A 16,976-nucleotide genomic window follows, 5' to 3' on the forward strand; every position below is an offset into this window, starting at 1 on the left:
TGTACATACAAATCAGTTTTCTAGATGTGTTTAGAGACAATGCAGGATTTCCATGACTTCAGACCACTGAAAACCATTTATTTAAAAACATGCTGTATTAGAACCAAGTTAGTAAGTAAAAAAAAACAAAATCAGTGCAAAACTCTACCATATTAAACCTTTATTCTAGAATCCAAATCTCTTTAAAAGCAACACCCTGAAAACACTACAAACTTCCTAAGGACTTCTCAGAGGCCCACAAGCCCATGCTAGAAGGCACATTCAGTATTTTAAGTTAAAATAAGTAAAATTTCTTGCTTCCTTTTGATCAGGAAATTGCAACACTCTAAATTCAGTTGCCTTGGATGTGTTCATATACACATAACTGTATTTAAATCAATATTAATTTATCATATACTGCTTATAAATAACCAACAGGCATCAGGTGGAGGACACTTTCTTTAATTTAGCCACGTACATGGGACCCCATGCTCTCCCTTTCTCTGGGAGAACCAGCAGCTCATGCTGCTGCATTCCACTGAGAAAAGTGAATTCCTGGGAAACACCTCTGGCTATCCCATTTAGATCCACAGGCATCACATTCCTGCAGGAGTTCAGGATGAGATTGATCACATCACTGTTTTCTGCCCTAGAGAGGGTGCACGTGGAATAGACCAAGGAGCCACCTGGACGCAGGGCTTGAAAAGCAGACCTGCAAAGAAGAACAGGAAAAAGGGAAAAAAAACCAAAACATCAAAAGTGACAGATGCTAATGGGAGAACGTGTAGACTTATAAATCCAGAGTATAAATAAATATGACAAAAAAAAACTCATTACAAAAATGTCTTAACTTTAACTTCAGGAAGCCACCCACAACACAATTTTGCTTTTCATTTATTATTGTATCCTCAGTTAGCTGAAGGTATTTTTTATACCACAGTGACAAGTACAAAGCAGCATCCATTCAGAATACACATCAAGCATTCCTGTGCTCAGCACTGCTGTGAAAATGCTGCAATTGCACACAAAATGGGTTACCTCACATCAAAAGGGTGTGTTTGACACTTGGCAAGATGCTTGTGTGAACCTGCAGTAACAGCCTGAATTAATGACTGGGCTGTAATTTCAGAAATGTTCCTGCTAATTCTGCAACTTATTTAGCAGGTAAGAGGATTTGGGGGTGTCACTGAGCCACTGCTTTTCATCCTCATTTTTTAAAGGATCATATATTTATGTGCCCTTCACTTATTAAGCTGTTGACAAATTTTGACTAAACAAAGGCAAAATAGAGGATTAAAGCCTGAAAGCTTCACAGCTACTGTTGGATGGAAGGAACAGAGGTTCTTTATCACTTTGCCACTGAAACTGAATTTAAATAAATTGCTTATTTCCCACTGCAGCAGATCTGCCAACTCCTTACTCAGACACATGAAATACAATCTGTGAGTATAGAAATGAGATATACAAGTTGTATTCACCTACTCCAAATTAAGAGAGTAAGGAGAAAACTCAAAAATCTTGCACTGCAGAAGTATTCTTCAAGCCTTATAATCTTCAAACATTTCTAAAGGAGGAAGCTACACAAAAGGTTCATTTGCTATTAAAACACTGTCTGAAGATAAATCCCAATAAATCATATATTTTTGAGCCATTTTTGGCTCAAAGACTGAATTGTAAGCTGGTATACAAACAGATACTACAAGCAAATAGCACATTAAATACAACTGTTCCCTCAATAAGATTTATTTAATAATGAGAAAATCAGAACAGGTGTAAATGACACTGAATAATCAGACTTGTAGATATTACTGAAAAACTGTACTCACACACCCCCCACACCACAGGGAAAGAGCCTGGGACAAATAAAAAGAAGAAAAGAAACAACCATCTCCTCAAACCAGATGAGGTGAGCAGCCCCCAAATGCAGAAAGTCTAATTCCAAGGCTAGATAAACAAAGACAATGCCATGGAAACAGCAATTCCTCCAGGAACAAGCTGAGGATTTCCTAAGGGTGATAGCTGACCAAAAACAGTTGAGAAAGGAAAGAAGAAAATACAAGGGGAAAAAGCTAAGCCCTTTTAACAGAATTGCAACTTTTTGGGAAAATAATCAGTGAAGAAAAGCTTCAGCACAAGGAGGACCAAAGCTGATCACAGCTTTCAAAGCTGCTCTGGAAGTCCTGGCCAAAATAATATGGGAACACCAGGACACTGCTTCAGACAGTGATAAGACCAGGTGAAAACTGAGAATTATACCAAACCTATTTCTCTTGGGAGCATACACATGACCTTGCTCAATTCTTCTACGAGTCTCAGTTATGGTAATTAGGAAGCCAAATATACATTAATAACCACAGTGCATTCTTTTATATATATATATATATATATATATATATATATATATATATATATATATATATATATATATATGGACGTAACTGCTAAATTAAAGCCAAGCAGGGATGTGCAACCCTACTTTCTCATGGACACCAAACCTCCAAGAAAGCCTGATGCACTATATCTTGGAATTTCCCATTTGGGGAAATTAAAAATCACTTTCCCCACTCCCATGTATTGGATTTTGCTTTTTATCTTTCACATTAGAACTCAGAGAGAACAGAGCTGAAGTCTAAATGGGCCCTCATGAAGTTGAGCTGATCTTCAGATCATTATCAGAATCCACCCACATAACTCATTTTTGACAGACTTTCCCTGCCAGCTACACCTTTTCCATGCATGCAGGAGTGCCAAGCCCCGAGGGCAGCCAGTAAGCTTGGGAACATTTTAACCTGACAATTGAGATGTACTTTTGGCAAACCTGAGAACTTTACTTGGAGAAGCAGATAATGGCAACAACTTTCCTTCCTCCAAGACAGCATTTAGACAAGAGAGAAAATTCTTTTACCATGTAAAAGTGGGAAAGGTAAAAGATAAAAAAGTAGATGTAGTACAGGTTATAAGGCTAAAAGCCTGACACTTGCTAAATGTCCTTTTCTTCCCATATGGAAAGCAAGAACTCACCAAGATAACATTTTCAAGGGCACCATGCTCCTCCAACTAAGCCCATCAGAGGAAAGCAGCACAGGCCTCTGAAGGAAAACTTGAAAATCTCACCTCAAACCCCCTTGTGTCTAAACCTCAGCTTGTGAATCTTCACTGGCCCATGACCGAAAAGGTCAGCCTGCTCAGTGCAGCTCTCTTTATTTTGAACCTACAGCAGGAATTAAAATATCTGAGGAGAATTACTTCAGGCAGCAAGGTTAATCAATGTATCTATCCATCTTGTCAAGTGCAGCAACAGCTGCTTCAGTGCCTGTGTCAAAGTCAACGCCCCCAGCTCTGATGAAGCCGTGCCTGGCTGCTGATAAACCTGCAGGGAGCTGGAAAATTCCAAGTGAGGAAGTGCTGGGCTCAAAGTCCCACGGGGTGACACCGAGCCAGAAGAGCCAGGGAGTCTGGTCCTCTCCTCACCAGCAGCAAGAATTCATTCAGGACAGGATTTGATCAGCAGGGAACTGGTTCATCAGGGAATTGTTCAAATACATTTAGGCAACTTCCTCTCTAACCACTGGAGGGAAACAAGCTCATCCAAGGGGTAGGCTGGAGATGAAGCATAACTTAGACCTACTTCAACTCCACCATCTGGAACTAAGATTTCTTTAATTGGGAATTTTAATTATCGACTCTTAGCTGAAGAGTCTGTATTAGAACAAATACTCTGTACTCTGTAACTCCCAAAAAATGGGAAGTCAAATCTAGAATGATGAAGATGCCAAAATATGTTTCACCTTCCTCTTATTACAATGCCCTGTTTAAAAACCCCCACATTATTTAAAGGTAGTTAATCTGCAGTTCTTTTTCTCTTGGTGGCACACATGACATCAGTGTTTATTAAAGAGCTAAAACTTTCAGCTGAAATAAACATCTAGTTAATATCATAATTCTATTACAGACATATATTTCCTGTAATGAATTTTACAGGTTTACAGGCACTACTACTGCAAGGTTTCATGCTTCACATGAAGAAACATCAGAACAATAAGAGTCCTGGAAACTTTTTCTGGAGCCTTTGTTTGTCCATCTCATTCAACAAGTTCTGTAAAACAAATTAACACATGTAGATTGCTCCCCTCCTCTTTCTAAATGAGACTTTACAGAACTAACAAAAAAAGAGTAAAAAATACTTTATATTTTTACAGGGTGTGTGTCTGGGTACAGGTTCATATTGTACTGCGGAAGTCAGAAGTACAACAGAAGCATTAATCTATCCTAACTCCCTGTATTACAGCAGTATCAGAAAAGACTTTGGAAAGAAATATATTATTTCAAAGCTCTTTTTATTTTTTTTAGTTTTTTTCTTAAGGTTTACTAGATTAGGGAAAACAAAACACCATTACTGTTTAAGACCTCGGGGAAAAAATTTATCATGCTAGAGCCACATGATAAACCCAAAAAACTCTTCAATGCAACTAAAATGTTGCATAAATGCAGCCAGGACTTAAAAAGGATTTTTCTCACTGACAGAGAAAAGTCTTGGTGTCTCAAACATCCTTTTAAAAATGGGCAGACACAAAAATATATATTTTTCCCACTACAAGTAGCACTTGCACCTCCAGCCTATCCTCTGGTGCGTGGGTCTATGCAGCATACCATGGGAAGGGGTAGCATTAATTATGTTAATAATTCGGCCATTTTCTGTATTAAAGTTTAAAGATGACACAATTTTAGGGCAATTTTAAACTAACAAAACACTTCAACAGTGCCATCTTTTGGCAACTACGATGTATTTCTGCTCAGTAGGCAAGATAATGTCTCATCAGAATAAAAAATGCCAATTCTATTATTTTTATTGACTTAAAACATCCACATTACTTTTTGCCTCTCACAAGAGTCCAGATACTTTGTGGCAATATGACCTGCATGTTAAAGGTTTTGCTTTTATTTCTTTGAACCTGAACAAAATGATAAGGGAAATCCTTCAGTGTCAAAATATCAATTTTTTTAATACTTTTTGATGGGCAGTGACAGTAGTTCAAGCACTCCCTCTGCTCCTCTCTAAGTAAACTTTGCTCCAGTGGAGAAACATTGCAGCTCAGAGTAACAGGAGAATCATGAAAATCAACTGTCTTTTTCAACACTAAATTGAATTATAAATAAAAGGAGACTCAGGCATCAAAACCCCCCAAATCAAGTATAGACAAAATTTGTCCTGCTTACTAAAATTTGGTAAGCAACATTTCTATTGCAAATAATTCTATATTATTCTAAAGCAAAGACAAAAAACAGCTACAATTATTGATCTTTCTCCTTTAATGCACGGTGACTTCTGGAATATTCACCCAGTTAAAACAGGGATATGAGACAGCCCAAAAGGGAGAATGAAAGACTTTTGAAGCCCAGTGAAGAGAACTTTAGGGTTAGTGATTATCCTCACAGCTCATAAAACATATAGAGAAAGGACTGAAGGTGGAATTAAAGCAAAATTTGTTCCTGAATTCAAATATGTGATCCCAAAAAGCTGCTGAGTAGCCTATTTGTTCAGTCATACAGTTATTTATATATTCAATAAACCTGGCTTTGCAACATATCCTAAAGGACTTGATCCATAAGTTATTCACAGGATGCTTAAAATCAGACACGATTTATTTTAAGATAAAACATGATGGAACACCTGAAGCCACAGCAGTGGCCACAGCACTCACTCTTTATGAAGAAATTCCAAGCAACCACGAAAAACCTCTAACAACCCAATCAAAAGTGTTTTGGGGAATGGCACAGCACAAACACACACAAAATATTCAGCTTTTTTAAGATAGAAAATGGCTAAAGAGTCCTATCATCCACACAACCCACAGCAGATTTGTTGGTCCAATAGCTGGAATTCTCAAAAATGCCCAGTGGACCTAATTGAGAAGATGGTTTTGAACAATAAAAGGATTACCTGGGCAGCTATAGAGGAGCAAAAAGAAAAACTCCAGGAGAAAGCGCAGAAGATGTGATGAAGCAATTCCCAGCACAATTTGCTCCACACAGCAGAAATGCTAAGGTGGTGACATATGCTAAATATATGATTTTATATTTACTAACACATTTTTTGCATTCACTCTATAACCACAAAAAGCCCAGCTAAAAGTACACAATCCTGTGGAAAACTCCACAACTCAGTGAAAATACAGAGCTGTTTAATTACTCAGAGATGCTGTGTATAGAAGAGTTCCAGGTCTGAATGCCTTTGCTGAGTTTTCTAAATTGTATTCTGTTGGATTTCTTTTCTGCTGAGCCCTAACACAAGTTCTTTTCAGCTGCAGAAACCAGTCTAAGAATAATTACGACATCCATAACAGTTTAACCACTATGTAATTGGGCATTCAAGCTTAGCTCAAAATTTAATTTCTCTCAGAGAACTGATAACATTGGTAAATTTGCTTTTGGGAACCACTGTATTTTGTGTTAGCATTTAGCATCAGGAAGTGAATATTTCTTTTTTTTTAACTTTGCAATTTGTTTTCTGCATGAACACTCCAAACACTAACAAGATTTGCAGTGTGTTCTTGGATTAGAGCACTCAGCAGGGATGCTTTGGTTTGGCTATGAGCAATCACTACAATCTCAATTTCCTTCAAATCAGTGGTGTGCCCTCATTGCTTAGAACATTTGCTGTTCAGCATTTATATCACTTATTTACATTTCAGATTTTATGCAGGCTGCAGGAAGAAAATTGTTGCATCAGCTTCTTCCAGATCTTCATTCTCTGAAGCCTCTATGTACTTAATTAATTACATTGTATTGCAAACCCTACTTTTCCTTCCTTAACTTCCCTCTTTAATGACCCCAGCTTCCCCCAAAACACATCCATAAGAACAAATTAGAGGTGATGCATTTCCTTCATTAAGGAGGAGGGAATCTCAAATTTTAGGCTGATGCTTGACAGAAATAAAAACAGAACTCTACTTTGCATTTAATTCTTCTCATTTTTATTTACACTTAATCCTCCTGCTGATCTGAAATAATGCTTGGTCCCTCAAGCCTCATTTTCAAATCACAGGATGGCTGGGGTTGGAAGGGACCTAATAATCACCCATTTCCAATTCAATCCTCAAACTATCCCAAATTGCTCCAAGTCCCATCCAAGCTGGCCTGGGACACTTCCAGGGATCCAGGGGCAGCCACAGCTTCTCTGGGCACCCTGTGCCAGGGCCTGCCCGCTCTCACAGGGAAGAATCTTTTCCTACTGTCCCATCTAAACCTGCTCTCTCTCAGTTTGAAGCCATTTCCCTTGTCCTGTCACTCTATGCTCTTACAATGTATTTCCTGCATTATTCTCAATAAAACTGCTGGGATTCAGCCCTACACTTGTTTTTGCTTACAGATACAGGAACCAAGGTCAGGAACACCTGGGAGCATCAAGTACCAGGTAACCTGAATCAATGAACCAGAAAGAGCCCTGCATGAGCTGGCTCATGTAAAAAGCAGTACAGTTTTTTTTTTTATTTTTACAGTAATATTCATGGAGGCTCAGCCCTCCTGAATATTACTGGAAGTACTGAAGAAGGGATTCAAACTCAACTTTTTATTTATAATTATGCACTCTAGTTGTTAAATGGAGGCTTGAATAGGGAAGCATTCCAGAATTTTAGTTCTAATGCACTTGTCACAACCCCTTCAGCTTTTTCTGATCTTGCTTTATCATTTCCTGTTTCTCCTTTCATGTGGGATCTGAGATGTCTTTAGAACTGGGAATTAATTCTGAAGTGATCAGGTAAACAGAACAATAACCAGCCAGTGGACAGCTATCCTTCAAATATTTTACCCAATAACCCAAATAACCCAATCAATAATCCTTATATCCTTTAACAATAACCCTTCTAAAATCTAACTCTTAAAAGTAACCATCCTTTTACCACAATTTATATAGCAAAGGTATTTTACTAATTTATATAGTAAAGGTATGTTGTCTTTACAAATTCTTATTACTGTTGCTAAAATAAAGAACATTTTCAACAGAAAGTTCTCTCTCTATTTAGGAATAATTCAATTAAATCTGATTTGGGCTGACAGGAATGTTTATTCTTTTAAAACCCCAAGGTTTCTGCTGTCATGAGTTCTCCAGGATTACAATGTGGAATGATTTATGCAAATTCTCAAAATTTCTCTGCATGATGTATGCTTCCTTTTGCTACGGGTTCACAAATTGGATTTCCCATGTCAGATATTGAAAAGGGAAAACTGGAACAGGTCAGAGTTTTAAATGTGATTGATTACTTCAAAGGAAATGGATGACATGATGCATTACTGCAATAAGATCCTCATATTTCTGTTATAAATCACAGGCTTCTGCCAGGCCTTTTTCAACTGGAAGTCTTGCTAAACTATCTTGAACTGCAATGGGAACTTTCCATAAAAATTTTCCTTTTTTTTCTTATAATATGTTATTTTTCCCTCAATTTGCTTTGACAGATGGACTTCAGGCATGACTGTTACTCCACAAATAACATTCAAGGTTTTATTTTAGAAGGTTTTACTGAAAAGTCGCTCTTTTTTTCCCCCATGAGAAAAACTGTGCAGTTTGAAATGCTTCACAAATGCCAGCCCATATCTGGTAGCATTAAAATGTGTAATACATGACAACCTGGCTTGGGATTATTTGGGGCATGTTCTCAAAAACAAACAGTTCTCTCTTTCCCCCACCAAACTTCACATTCTTTTACTTTTTTACCTTGCCAGACAGGACTGGGACCCTTTCTGTGCTATCGACAATCAATATGGAATATATCTTAAGCCCATTTTAGCTGTGCCCATCTAAAATACTTTGATTTTACACCAGACTCTTGTGAGTCATCTGCAAATGGACATTCCTGTGAATAAATGAGTTAAGAGGATCAAGGCCTCACTGCTGGTATCACCCACCAAATTTCCACATCTTCATTATCTCAGACCCACTGGTTATTCTAAACAGCCTCCCAACCACACATCCCTGACATTATTTCCAGAGCAAGAATCCTGGGTTGGTTTATTAAATCTTGTCCCCATGTAGTTTTTATTAATTACAGGAAATTCCTTTAACTTTTTGCACTTCTCACCTTAGAAGTTGGAATTGCAGGGAGGACAACTCCTTCCTTTGCATGAGCCTGAGCACAGCTTGCTGAGGGTCAGCAGAGAAGAGCCAGCTTCTGTCATTTGAACAAGGAGCATCAACCAGGACCTAAACATTAATAAAATCAAAATTAAAAAAAATCTTAAAAAAGATGGTCACTTTTTGAACACCACATGCCAAAATATATTCAATATTCTTTTGCAAATATTAAGAAAATTTTATTTTCAATTTTGGGGGTGAAATGATCCCATTACTATTTTTAGATGTTTTTATGGGGTTAGCTGTTGGGGAGATAAAAAATTAGTGCTCTGAAAGTAAGATCTACCTGAACAGCTCCCTCTTCTTCTCATCCCCTTCCTAATTACACATCATGCAAAGATTGCAGCTACAAGGTCTTCAGAATTCACTCCCAAGGCTGAATGGGAAACATCATCCAACAGAGGAATAAATGCACAACAAGCTTCATAAAGTGTTCCCTGAGGCTCTACAAATCCTGTACATGACTTTATTCCCTTTGATAGGTCAGGTATTTTTGTGGGGGACCAGGAAAAAAAAAAAATTAAAAAGACAGCAGCATAGGAAGAAGAAGAATCAGAATGCAGAAATACCATTTGCCAATAATAATGTTACCTTGTCATAAAATTCAGGCTGAAGATCTCCAATCTGTCTGCCATCCAATTTAGAGACTGTTATCATGTTAATTAAAGGATCTGGGATAAAGGATTCTATTGTCTGCTCCAACCATCTTGACCTCAAATCATCATATTCATTACAGTGAAAATGACCTTAGAAAATTAAGGAAAAACAAACAAACAAAGAGAAGTAAACACCAAAGAGAAGTCTTTATATTTTCCTGTTTTGTTTTTACAAACATAATGAGTTATACCCATTCTGGAAGTTCTACTGCACTGCCATGACTGCCATGGAGTTTACACCTTATGTGCCTGCGTTATTGCACTTTTTAAGAATACTACTGAATTTTTATAAACCTAAATAAATTTCAACATGCTCCTACAAAGCAAACCTTAAATATTTACTACAAATCCTTCTGTAGCCATAGAGTTGTACAGTAAAACAAACTTTAATCATGACCCATACATCCATAGAGCGAGTGCCTTCCTGGGCTCCTTGAGCCACCATCTAAATGAAGTGCATGCCCCATATTATTAAACTGCCTTTTAAATAAATAGAGCATCAATTTTGTCTATCTTAAGGTACATCTTAGCATTCACTGAGGTATATTAAAAATCAAATTCTTTACATCTTCCATTCAGCAACAATTTGTTCTCTTCAGAAGCAGACAGAGGGTGAAGTGTTGGGTTTTTTTCCTCTAAAGCTTCTGGAAGGACAATTCCTATTTAATTTACTTCATTAGCATCATGCCATTCCTCTAGAAGAGGGAGGGAAACCAGCTGTGATCAGCTGGTGCAGGTGATTATAGTAATGGTCTCATCAGCAGGAGCACAGGGTGCTGTGAACAGTTTGGAACAATTATTACCCAAGCCAGCAAATGAACTTGCAAACAGCAATCCCAGGTTGCTTTAACTCCTTGGCCCAAGCTGCTGCTTGCTGCTGCCTTCTAAACACTCTGATCATCTCAGAATCCTCCTCCAACCAATTCCTTACCATAAACCTCCTCCCTTTGCCCAGATCTTGCACATTTCAAGATTGCATCTTGCATAATTTCTTAAGCTCTGCTTTACATCAGCACACTTAAATTGACCTGTAGTATTTGCACAGCACTGACAAAAGAGGCAACAGAGGAGAAGGGAAAAAAAAAGTAAAAAAGGACAATAATAAAACTGCAGATTACTTACATCCCTGTGCCAACAGACAGTGGAGAAAAAAAATCCACAGAGCTACCCCACTTTTGCCTGTCACTCTGCACTAACCTATGCTAAAGTAAGGACTGCATTTTTAATCCACTTTTAGGCAAACAGATTTTATAAAATCCTTACTAAACAGCAAAGAACTAGGTGGAATACAAACTGTTGTTTGTTTTTTTTTTTTTCCTCCACCAGCACCTGGCTCCATTACCTGGACAGGCACACTGCAGGATAGCTACAGATTTGCCCCCTGGTGCAGCACAGAGATCCAGAACAGCTTCCCCATCCTTCACCTCCAAGGCCAGCACTGGCAGCAGCGAGGCAGCATTGAGCAGGTAATAGTCCTTCAGCCTGCCAGGCTGGTGTTTCTGTGCAGGGAACCTGCCAGGAGCTGTCCTGCTGTAACACCTGAGGGCTGCAGGGAGGTAGGGCAGGGCTGCTGGGAAGGCAGGGTGGTATCCCTGCTCAGCCAGGCTGCTCTCCAGGCCAGGGCTCTGGCTGAACCTGTGAAAAATGACCACATAATATTGTCTTTCTCATTTATATATTAGTTTATGTATGTTGTCAGTGATTACAACATTATTTAGAAATAGTATCAATTAACTCTTTTTAGCTGCTTGTTAATATAATATAATCTATCAGCTTAAGTCTGCACTGTGTTGCTCATAGAAATAGTAGTGTAATGAATACAATATCTATGTATCACTTATGAAAACAATGGTGTGATGAATGTATTGTATTACAGAGCTCAGCAATCCTAAACTGTGAAAAAGGCTTTTGTGTAACTAAAAACAATGTAAGGCCGTCCCCTGACTGACCCCTCCAAGTGATAAGATAACCATGACACAAACCAGAGTACCATTATTAGAGAATACCATGTTAAATTTAAGAAGGACATACTAAACCCTTATCAGAGGATGTGAAGCAGCAGGATGCAGACACAAGAAGAAATAAAATATATTGATCTGACACCCAGGATATCATACAGATAAGTTAGCATGTGAAGAAGTCAAACAAAGGAGTTCCCAAAGGATCAGAAAGTTATCAAGATTGTTTGAATAATAAATGAAATAGATGAATATGCATGTACCCCAGCAATGTAACAGTGTAAAGATAACATTGTTTGTATACAGGAGGTGTTCTTTGGCTGGTGACCAGTAGCACCTCAGTGTTAAAAATATTGCCCTTCTTTATCCTATTATTATTATTAAACTCTAAAAATTCTACAAACTGAATTCTGCTCTTCACAAACCTGTTCAGCAGCACAGCATGTTGCCAGCACCATGGCGAGGTCAGCACATCTCTAGGGTGAAAAAAGGAAAAGCCATTCAATAACAGTGTAGGAAGCCTTTACTTAAAATCTTGCTATTGGATAATTCTGGTGTAGTCAGGAATTAATCATTTTGAGGGTGAAATTAATAATTTTGGTTAGAAAAGTATCCAGGAAAAGAATTTTAATAGGAAATCAAGACACTGTTTTTTTCTAATTATTGCATTTAACACACCACTTTCTTCTGAAACAAGACATTATCCATTTTTCTTATTTTATGTAGGAAATATAAATGATGAAGCATAACGGTTTTCCTGACTATAAAGTATTTCCCTCAGGACAAAGAATTACTGTAATATTAGCTGTAAACAACAAAAATAATCACACACACAATGGCTTTACAATGCTCATTCCAGCCCACACTAAAATGCCATTTTTACAAGTACTCTTTTCCACATTTTATGTTCTACAAACACTGGGCCAGTAAAACTTAAATCAACAGATATATTTGGAACATAGCAATGGTATGTGATAGAAACATGCTTGTTTTTATTTCAGTTTGCTCTTTCAGGTCCTTCTTTCATGCATTTCCCCCCTTTCTGTTTAAATTCCTATTAATAATTTTTCATGTAATCTCAAAAGAAATACTCCTCAGGAGTATTCACTACCTAAAGCAGAAAAACACATTGATCCAATTGAAGAGTTTTTAAGTTGACTCAATTAAATTAATGCTATGTATCTATGCTTTTTGGTTTTTAATAATGAAGTTCTTTAGCAGCTGTGTGATCAAGACCAAAACTTTGTGATGGCCTTTGCCATATGCATCATTACTAATTTAATTTCTTATCTCTCCCCAAATCCACAGACCTGACACTGCTCCATACATCTCCCAGTTCTGCTGTGTACTGCTTCTCAAAGTGATCCAGAACCACTTGGCAGATCTGCTTCTGGAGCTTCCCTTTTGCCTTCTTTTCCAACTTCAGAGAAAGGAAGAAAAAAAAGAAAAGTAGTAAAGCCAAGTTAAACCCTCTCTAGTTCCCACTAGAATGAATAAAAAACATCTTATTTGTGAAAAATGCATATTTTATGATTGGCTTTTCACAAATGTTACAATGAATATTATATGTGTCATGTTAGAAAGTTATGCTGTATTAATTCTCTTACGTAGTGTGTTAAATGCAGTTTTAGGTAACAACATCATGTTAAAATAGAAACTCTGCAGTATAGGATTTGTTACAAACTCAAGCAGGAAGATGAGATAATTAAGAAACTTTTCATACGGAGATGTTAGTGAAGGGGGCCCATAAAAAGTTACTGCCTCCTTATCAGAAAAGACAGTAACATTCTTCTACCTTTTCTAGTCTTTATAGAACCAACAGGATTAAGGAGAAGAAGTTGACAAAAACTAGAAAAGTTCTTAATTTGAAAGAATTGATGCAACATGTATGAGATATATGAATATGCAATAGGCTAGTTTAAGGTTATTCCTTTGTTCACAAGGCATGCTTTTCTTGGACTTAGTGTCCGAGAGCATCCAGACATCCGTAATTCTTTGCTTTTTATTGTCTTGTAATTGACCTAACTCTAAACTTTATTACTCTAATTGTATTACTATTTTTATATTATTATTAAACTTTTAAAATTTTTAAAAACCAAGTGATTGGCGTTTTTCACATTACTAATTACATCAACTTGGTATCAGTGGAATGCTCAGATATTAGCCCACATCTTTACGTGATCAAAATGTGACAGACATTTCAGAGAGCAGAGTTCAGCTACAGCACACTATTCCTCCCTGCTCGGCTGATTATAAACACCCCTCCTTATGCACTGTGCTGATAATGCAGTGTTTCCTGGCACTCTGATGGAGATTAACCTATGAAAGGAAGGGAGGGTTTCTAGGCAAACCCCGAGGGTAAACGCTGAATTTCCCTCCCTCGGGGCACCCTGCAGCCGTCCCGTCGCACCGCGCTGCTTCCAAAACACAGGGCCGCGCAGAGCCGGAGCTGGGCCGGGCCGGAACGCTCTGCCTGTGCCGGAGCAGCGGCCGGCAGCGGCTGCAGAAGCGCAGGGCACACTCGGGCTGAGGAGGAGGGAACGAGGCGCCCAGGGAACCGGCGCTCGGAGCGGGCGGGCAGCCGGGAACCGGCTGTCCCCGCCCGGCCCGCGCAGGAAGCGGCCGGAGCCTTCCGCAGCGCTTCCGGGCCCGGCCCCAGCCCCACAGCCCCGGCCCCGTCTCACCTGCGCCGCTCCCGGCCCCAGCGCGGCCCCGGCGCGGCGGACGAGCGGCAGCGCCGGGCCCCGCATGGCCCCCGCTCCCGGGGCGGGGCTCCGCGCCCGGCCCGGCCCCCGCGCCCGGCCCGGCCCGGCCCCTGCGCCGCTGAGGAGTAGGAACGGACCTTAGAGATCAGCTGGTCCCAGCCCCTCGGCCAGGGCCGGGGACACGACCCCCGCGAGGATGCTCAAGTCCCCATCGAGCCTGGTTTTGAATGCTGCCACTGTCGAGGTATCCTACAACGTCCCTGGGCACCTCGTTGCCGTGTCTCACTACTCTCATAGTAAAAAAAAATAAAACCAAAAAAACCCCCAAACTTCCTAATTTTTAGCTGCATTTTTTTTTTTTTTTTTTTTTTTTTTTTTTTTTTTTTTTTTTTTTTTTAAACCGTGTGAGCCCTGCCTTGCCATCCCGACTCCTCTGCCTCACCAATAGCCAAACCAGGATTAGATGGCACCTGGGCTCTCACTTAAATCAATTTACAAAAGTGATCCTCACCCTAGCGCCTGCTGGAGGGTCTCATGAGGGTCTGATGGCATCCACTACCCTCACCACCAGGTCTCTGCTTGTGCTCTGTCACCAGACCCTTATTCCCATCTGGCCCAGGCTTTGGAAGTGCTCTCAGCTCATGTGAACCCACACTAGAGATCACCTCCTGCTTAACCCGCTGTAACTGCCATGAAAAACTGCTGAAGGCTTGAGAATTATTCACAGAAGTCTCTCATACACACTTTCAGATCATTCTCTGGGGACAGGAATCAGGAGGACCACAGGACTCCAGTTCAGCTGTCCCTGCTTCAGCAGCACTGAAATTGGAGACTGCTCTCATCTGATCCCTTCATCTGGACAGAAACTGAGACCTGCAAACTGCTCCTCCAAGGAAGGGCATCCTGCAATCAGTGTGTCTTAGAAAAGAAAACATCCCCACAAACCCTTTTGTGCCCATTTGCCAACTCTCTTGCTAAGATCAAGCACTTGTGGAAGCAGCAAACTTGTTTAAGAGTGGTTTTAATTAAAGCTTCTGCAGGCTGAACCCAGCCTCTGAAATCCAGACTGAAAAGGGCTGCAAAGGTGAAGGCAGGAGTGCTGTTGTATGGATAAATATTTGAGTTTCAGGCACCAGCTAATGAAGACTAAGTGTTTTTGCTCACCTCATGCAGATGAGCTTGAAAGAGGATTTGAAATGCTTCTATCATCGTTGTGACAAAGGGCCTGGAGGCAAAACAGAGACCTCTTACATATCAAATGTGAAGGAAACCTGAAAGGCTGATGAGTTTTACTGACAGATACAGAACAAAACTAATATAAAAAGTAGTTCTCTGTGGTTGTAATTCTGCCAAGGCCAGTACCATACCAGAAAATACACACAAGAATTGAATTTTACATTACCAATACAACAAAAAGGTCTGCTGAATGAGTCACCTTCCCTTGAATCTATGGCTATATTCCACTATATGACAGATGGTGTCATGTGTCTGAAACCAGATTTGCACCAAAGCAACGAAAGGACTCCAGTTCATCAGCACCACCACCGTCACAGCCAATAATGCATCTTGTATCTCTCTCAATAAAAGATAAACTTATCTCAAATTACATTTACAACAGGCTCCATTACTTATTCCATTTACAAATGAAATACTAGTGGGTATGTTCTATTCAAAATAGAAAAGTATTCCAAAAGGAATGAATCCCAGGAGCCAAGAAACTAACATGATGGCAAAGTTATTGAGTAAGCATCCTGAAGTTATAGTATTAAACTTCCCACTAAAATATGGAAATATATTACTGAAAAAAATATTACTAGAATCTTATTTAAAGGGAAAAAAAAAAATCAATGTTTTCTACCTTGCTACGATCCATCAATCCTTTCCAATCTCACACCAGAGATGTAACGGATACCAAATATGTCTATTTTTAATAATTTTGATTTTAAAACCTTTATATCTATGATTTCTGTGAATTCTAGGGTGTAACTAAAAGGAAAGACAATTGAACAACTTATTTTGAAGCTCTGAGTCTCTCACATTAATTCAGTTAATTAACATTACTATTCCTTTTCAGAAGATTCTTTTAACTTACCTTTAAAGTATTTTGTCTAAAATGCATTCAAGACGTTACACATAGATAATGCAAAATGCTCTGCTTAAATAGTGAATTTCTGTGGTCTTACCACTCCTGTATTTAAATGCAAATACTCTGAAGTGCATGCACTGATACATTTCAAAAGAGATACTCAAAAGAGATACTAGGGATGACAGAAAGTCTGACAAAACCTAATTTGTGCTCTCAATTTACAGCTGCACAACTTTTATCTCTCAAATATAACGTGCACTATCAAAGCTCTTTATAGATATACATATACACCCAACTTACTGCCAATCTATCAATATATTCTAAATTTGATCACATTTCTCCTACAAAAATATGCAAAGATTCTATCTATAAGGACTCTACTTCATACATTTTAGAAATGTGAGACTTGCAGCCCTTAAATATTTACAGACTAGACTTACTTCCAAAAAATTGTAAAAA

General features: G+C 38.9%; 1 protein-coding gene across 2 annotated transcripts; it reads right to left on the reverse strand.

The window, feature by feature from the left end:
* Window positions 1-145: 145 nt before the first annotated feature.
* Window positions 146-16,852, reverse strand: NSUN3 (NOP2/Sun RNA methyltransferase 3). Of its 2 annotated transcripts, none has more exons than XM_085564349.1 (7): window positions 15,596-16,852; window positions 13,037-13,146; window positions 12,152-12,202; window positions 11,111-11,403; window positions 9,704-9,858; window positions 9,060-9,181; window positions 146-691 (listed from the first exon to the last, which is right to left on the reverse strand). In XM_085564349.1, exons 1-7 carry the CDS (start codon window positions 15,638-15,640, stop codon window positions 421-423), a joined length of 1,047 nt encoding a protein of 348 aa, XP_085420475.1. In that variant the 5' UTR covers window positions 15,641-16,852; the 3' UTR covers window positions 146-420. The 2 variants fall into 2 exon arrangements, with proteins under 2 accessions (XP_085420475.1, XP_021405835.2); XM_021550160.4 differs by lacking the exon at window positions 15,596-16,852 and adding an exon at window positions 14,411-14,489.
* Between the last annotated feature and the right edge of the window lie 124 nt (window positions 16,853-16,976).

This window comes from Lonchura striata, chromosome 1, assembly GCF_050655825.1.
Source record: "Lonchura striata isolate lonStrDom1 chromosome 1, ASM5065582v1, whole genome shotgun sequence".
NCBI lineage: Eukaryota > Metazoa > Chordata > Aves > Passeriformes > Estrildidae > Lonchura > Lonchura striata.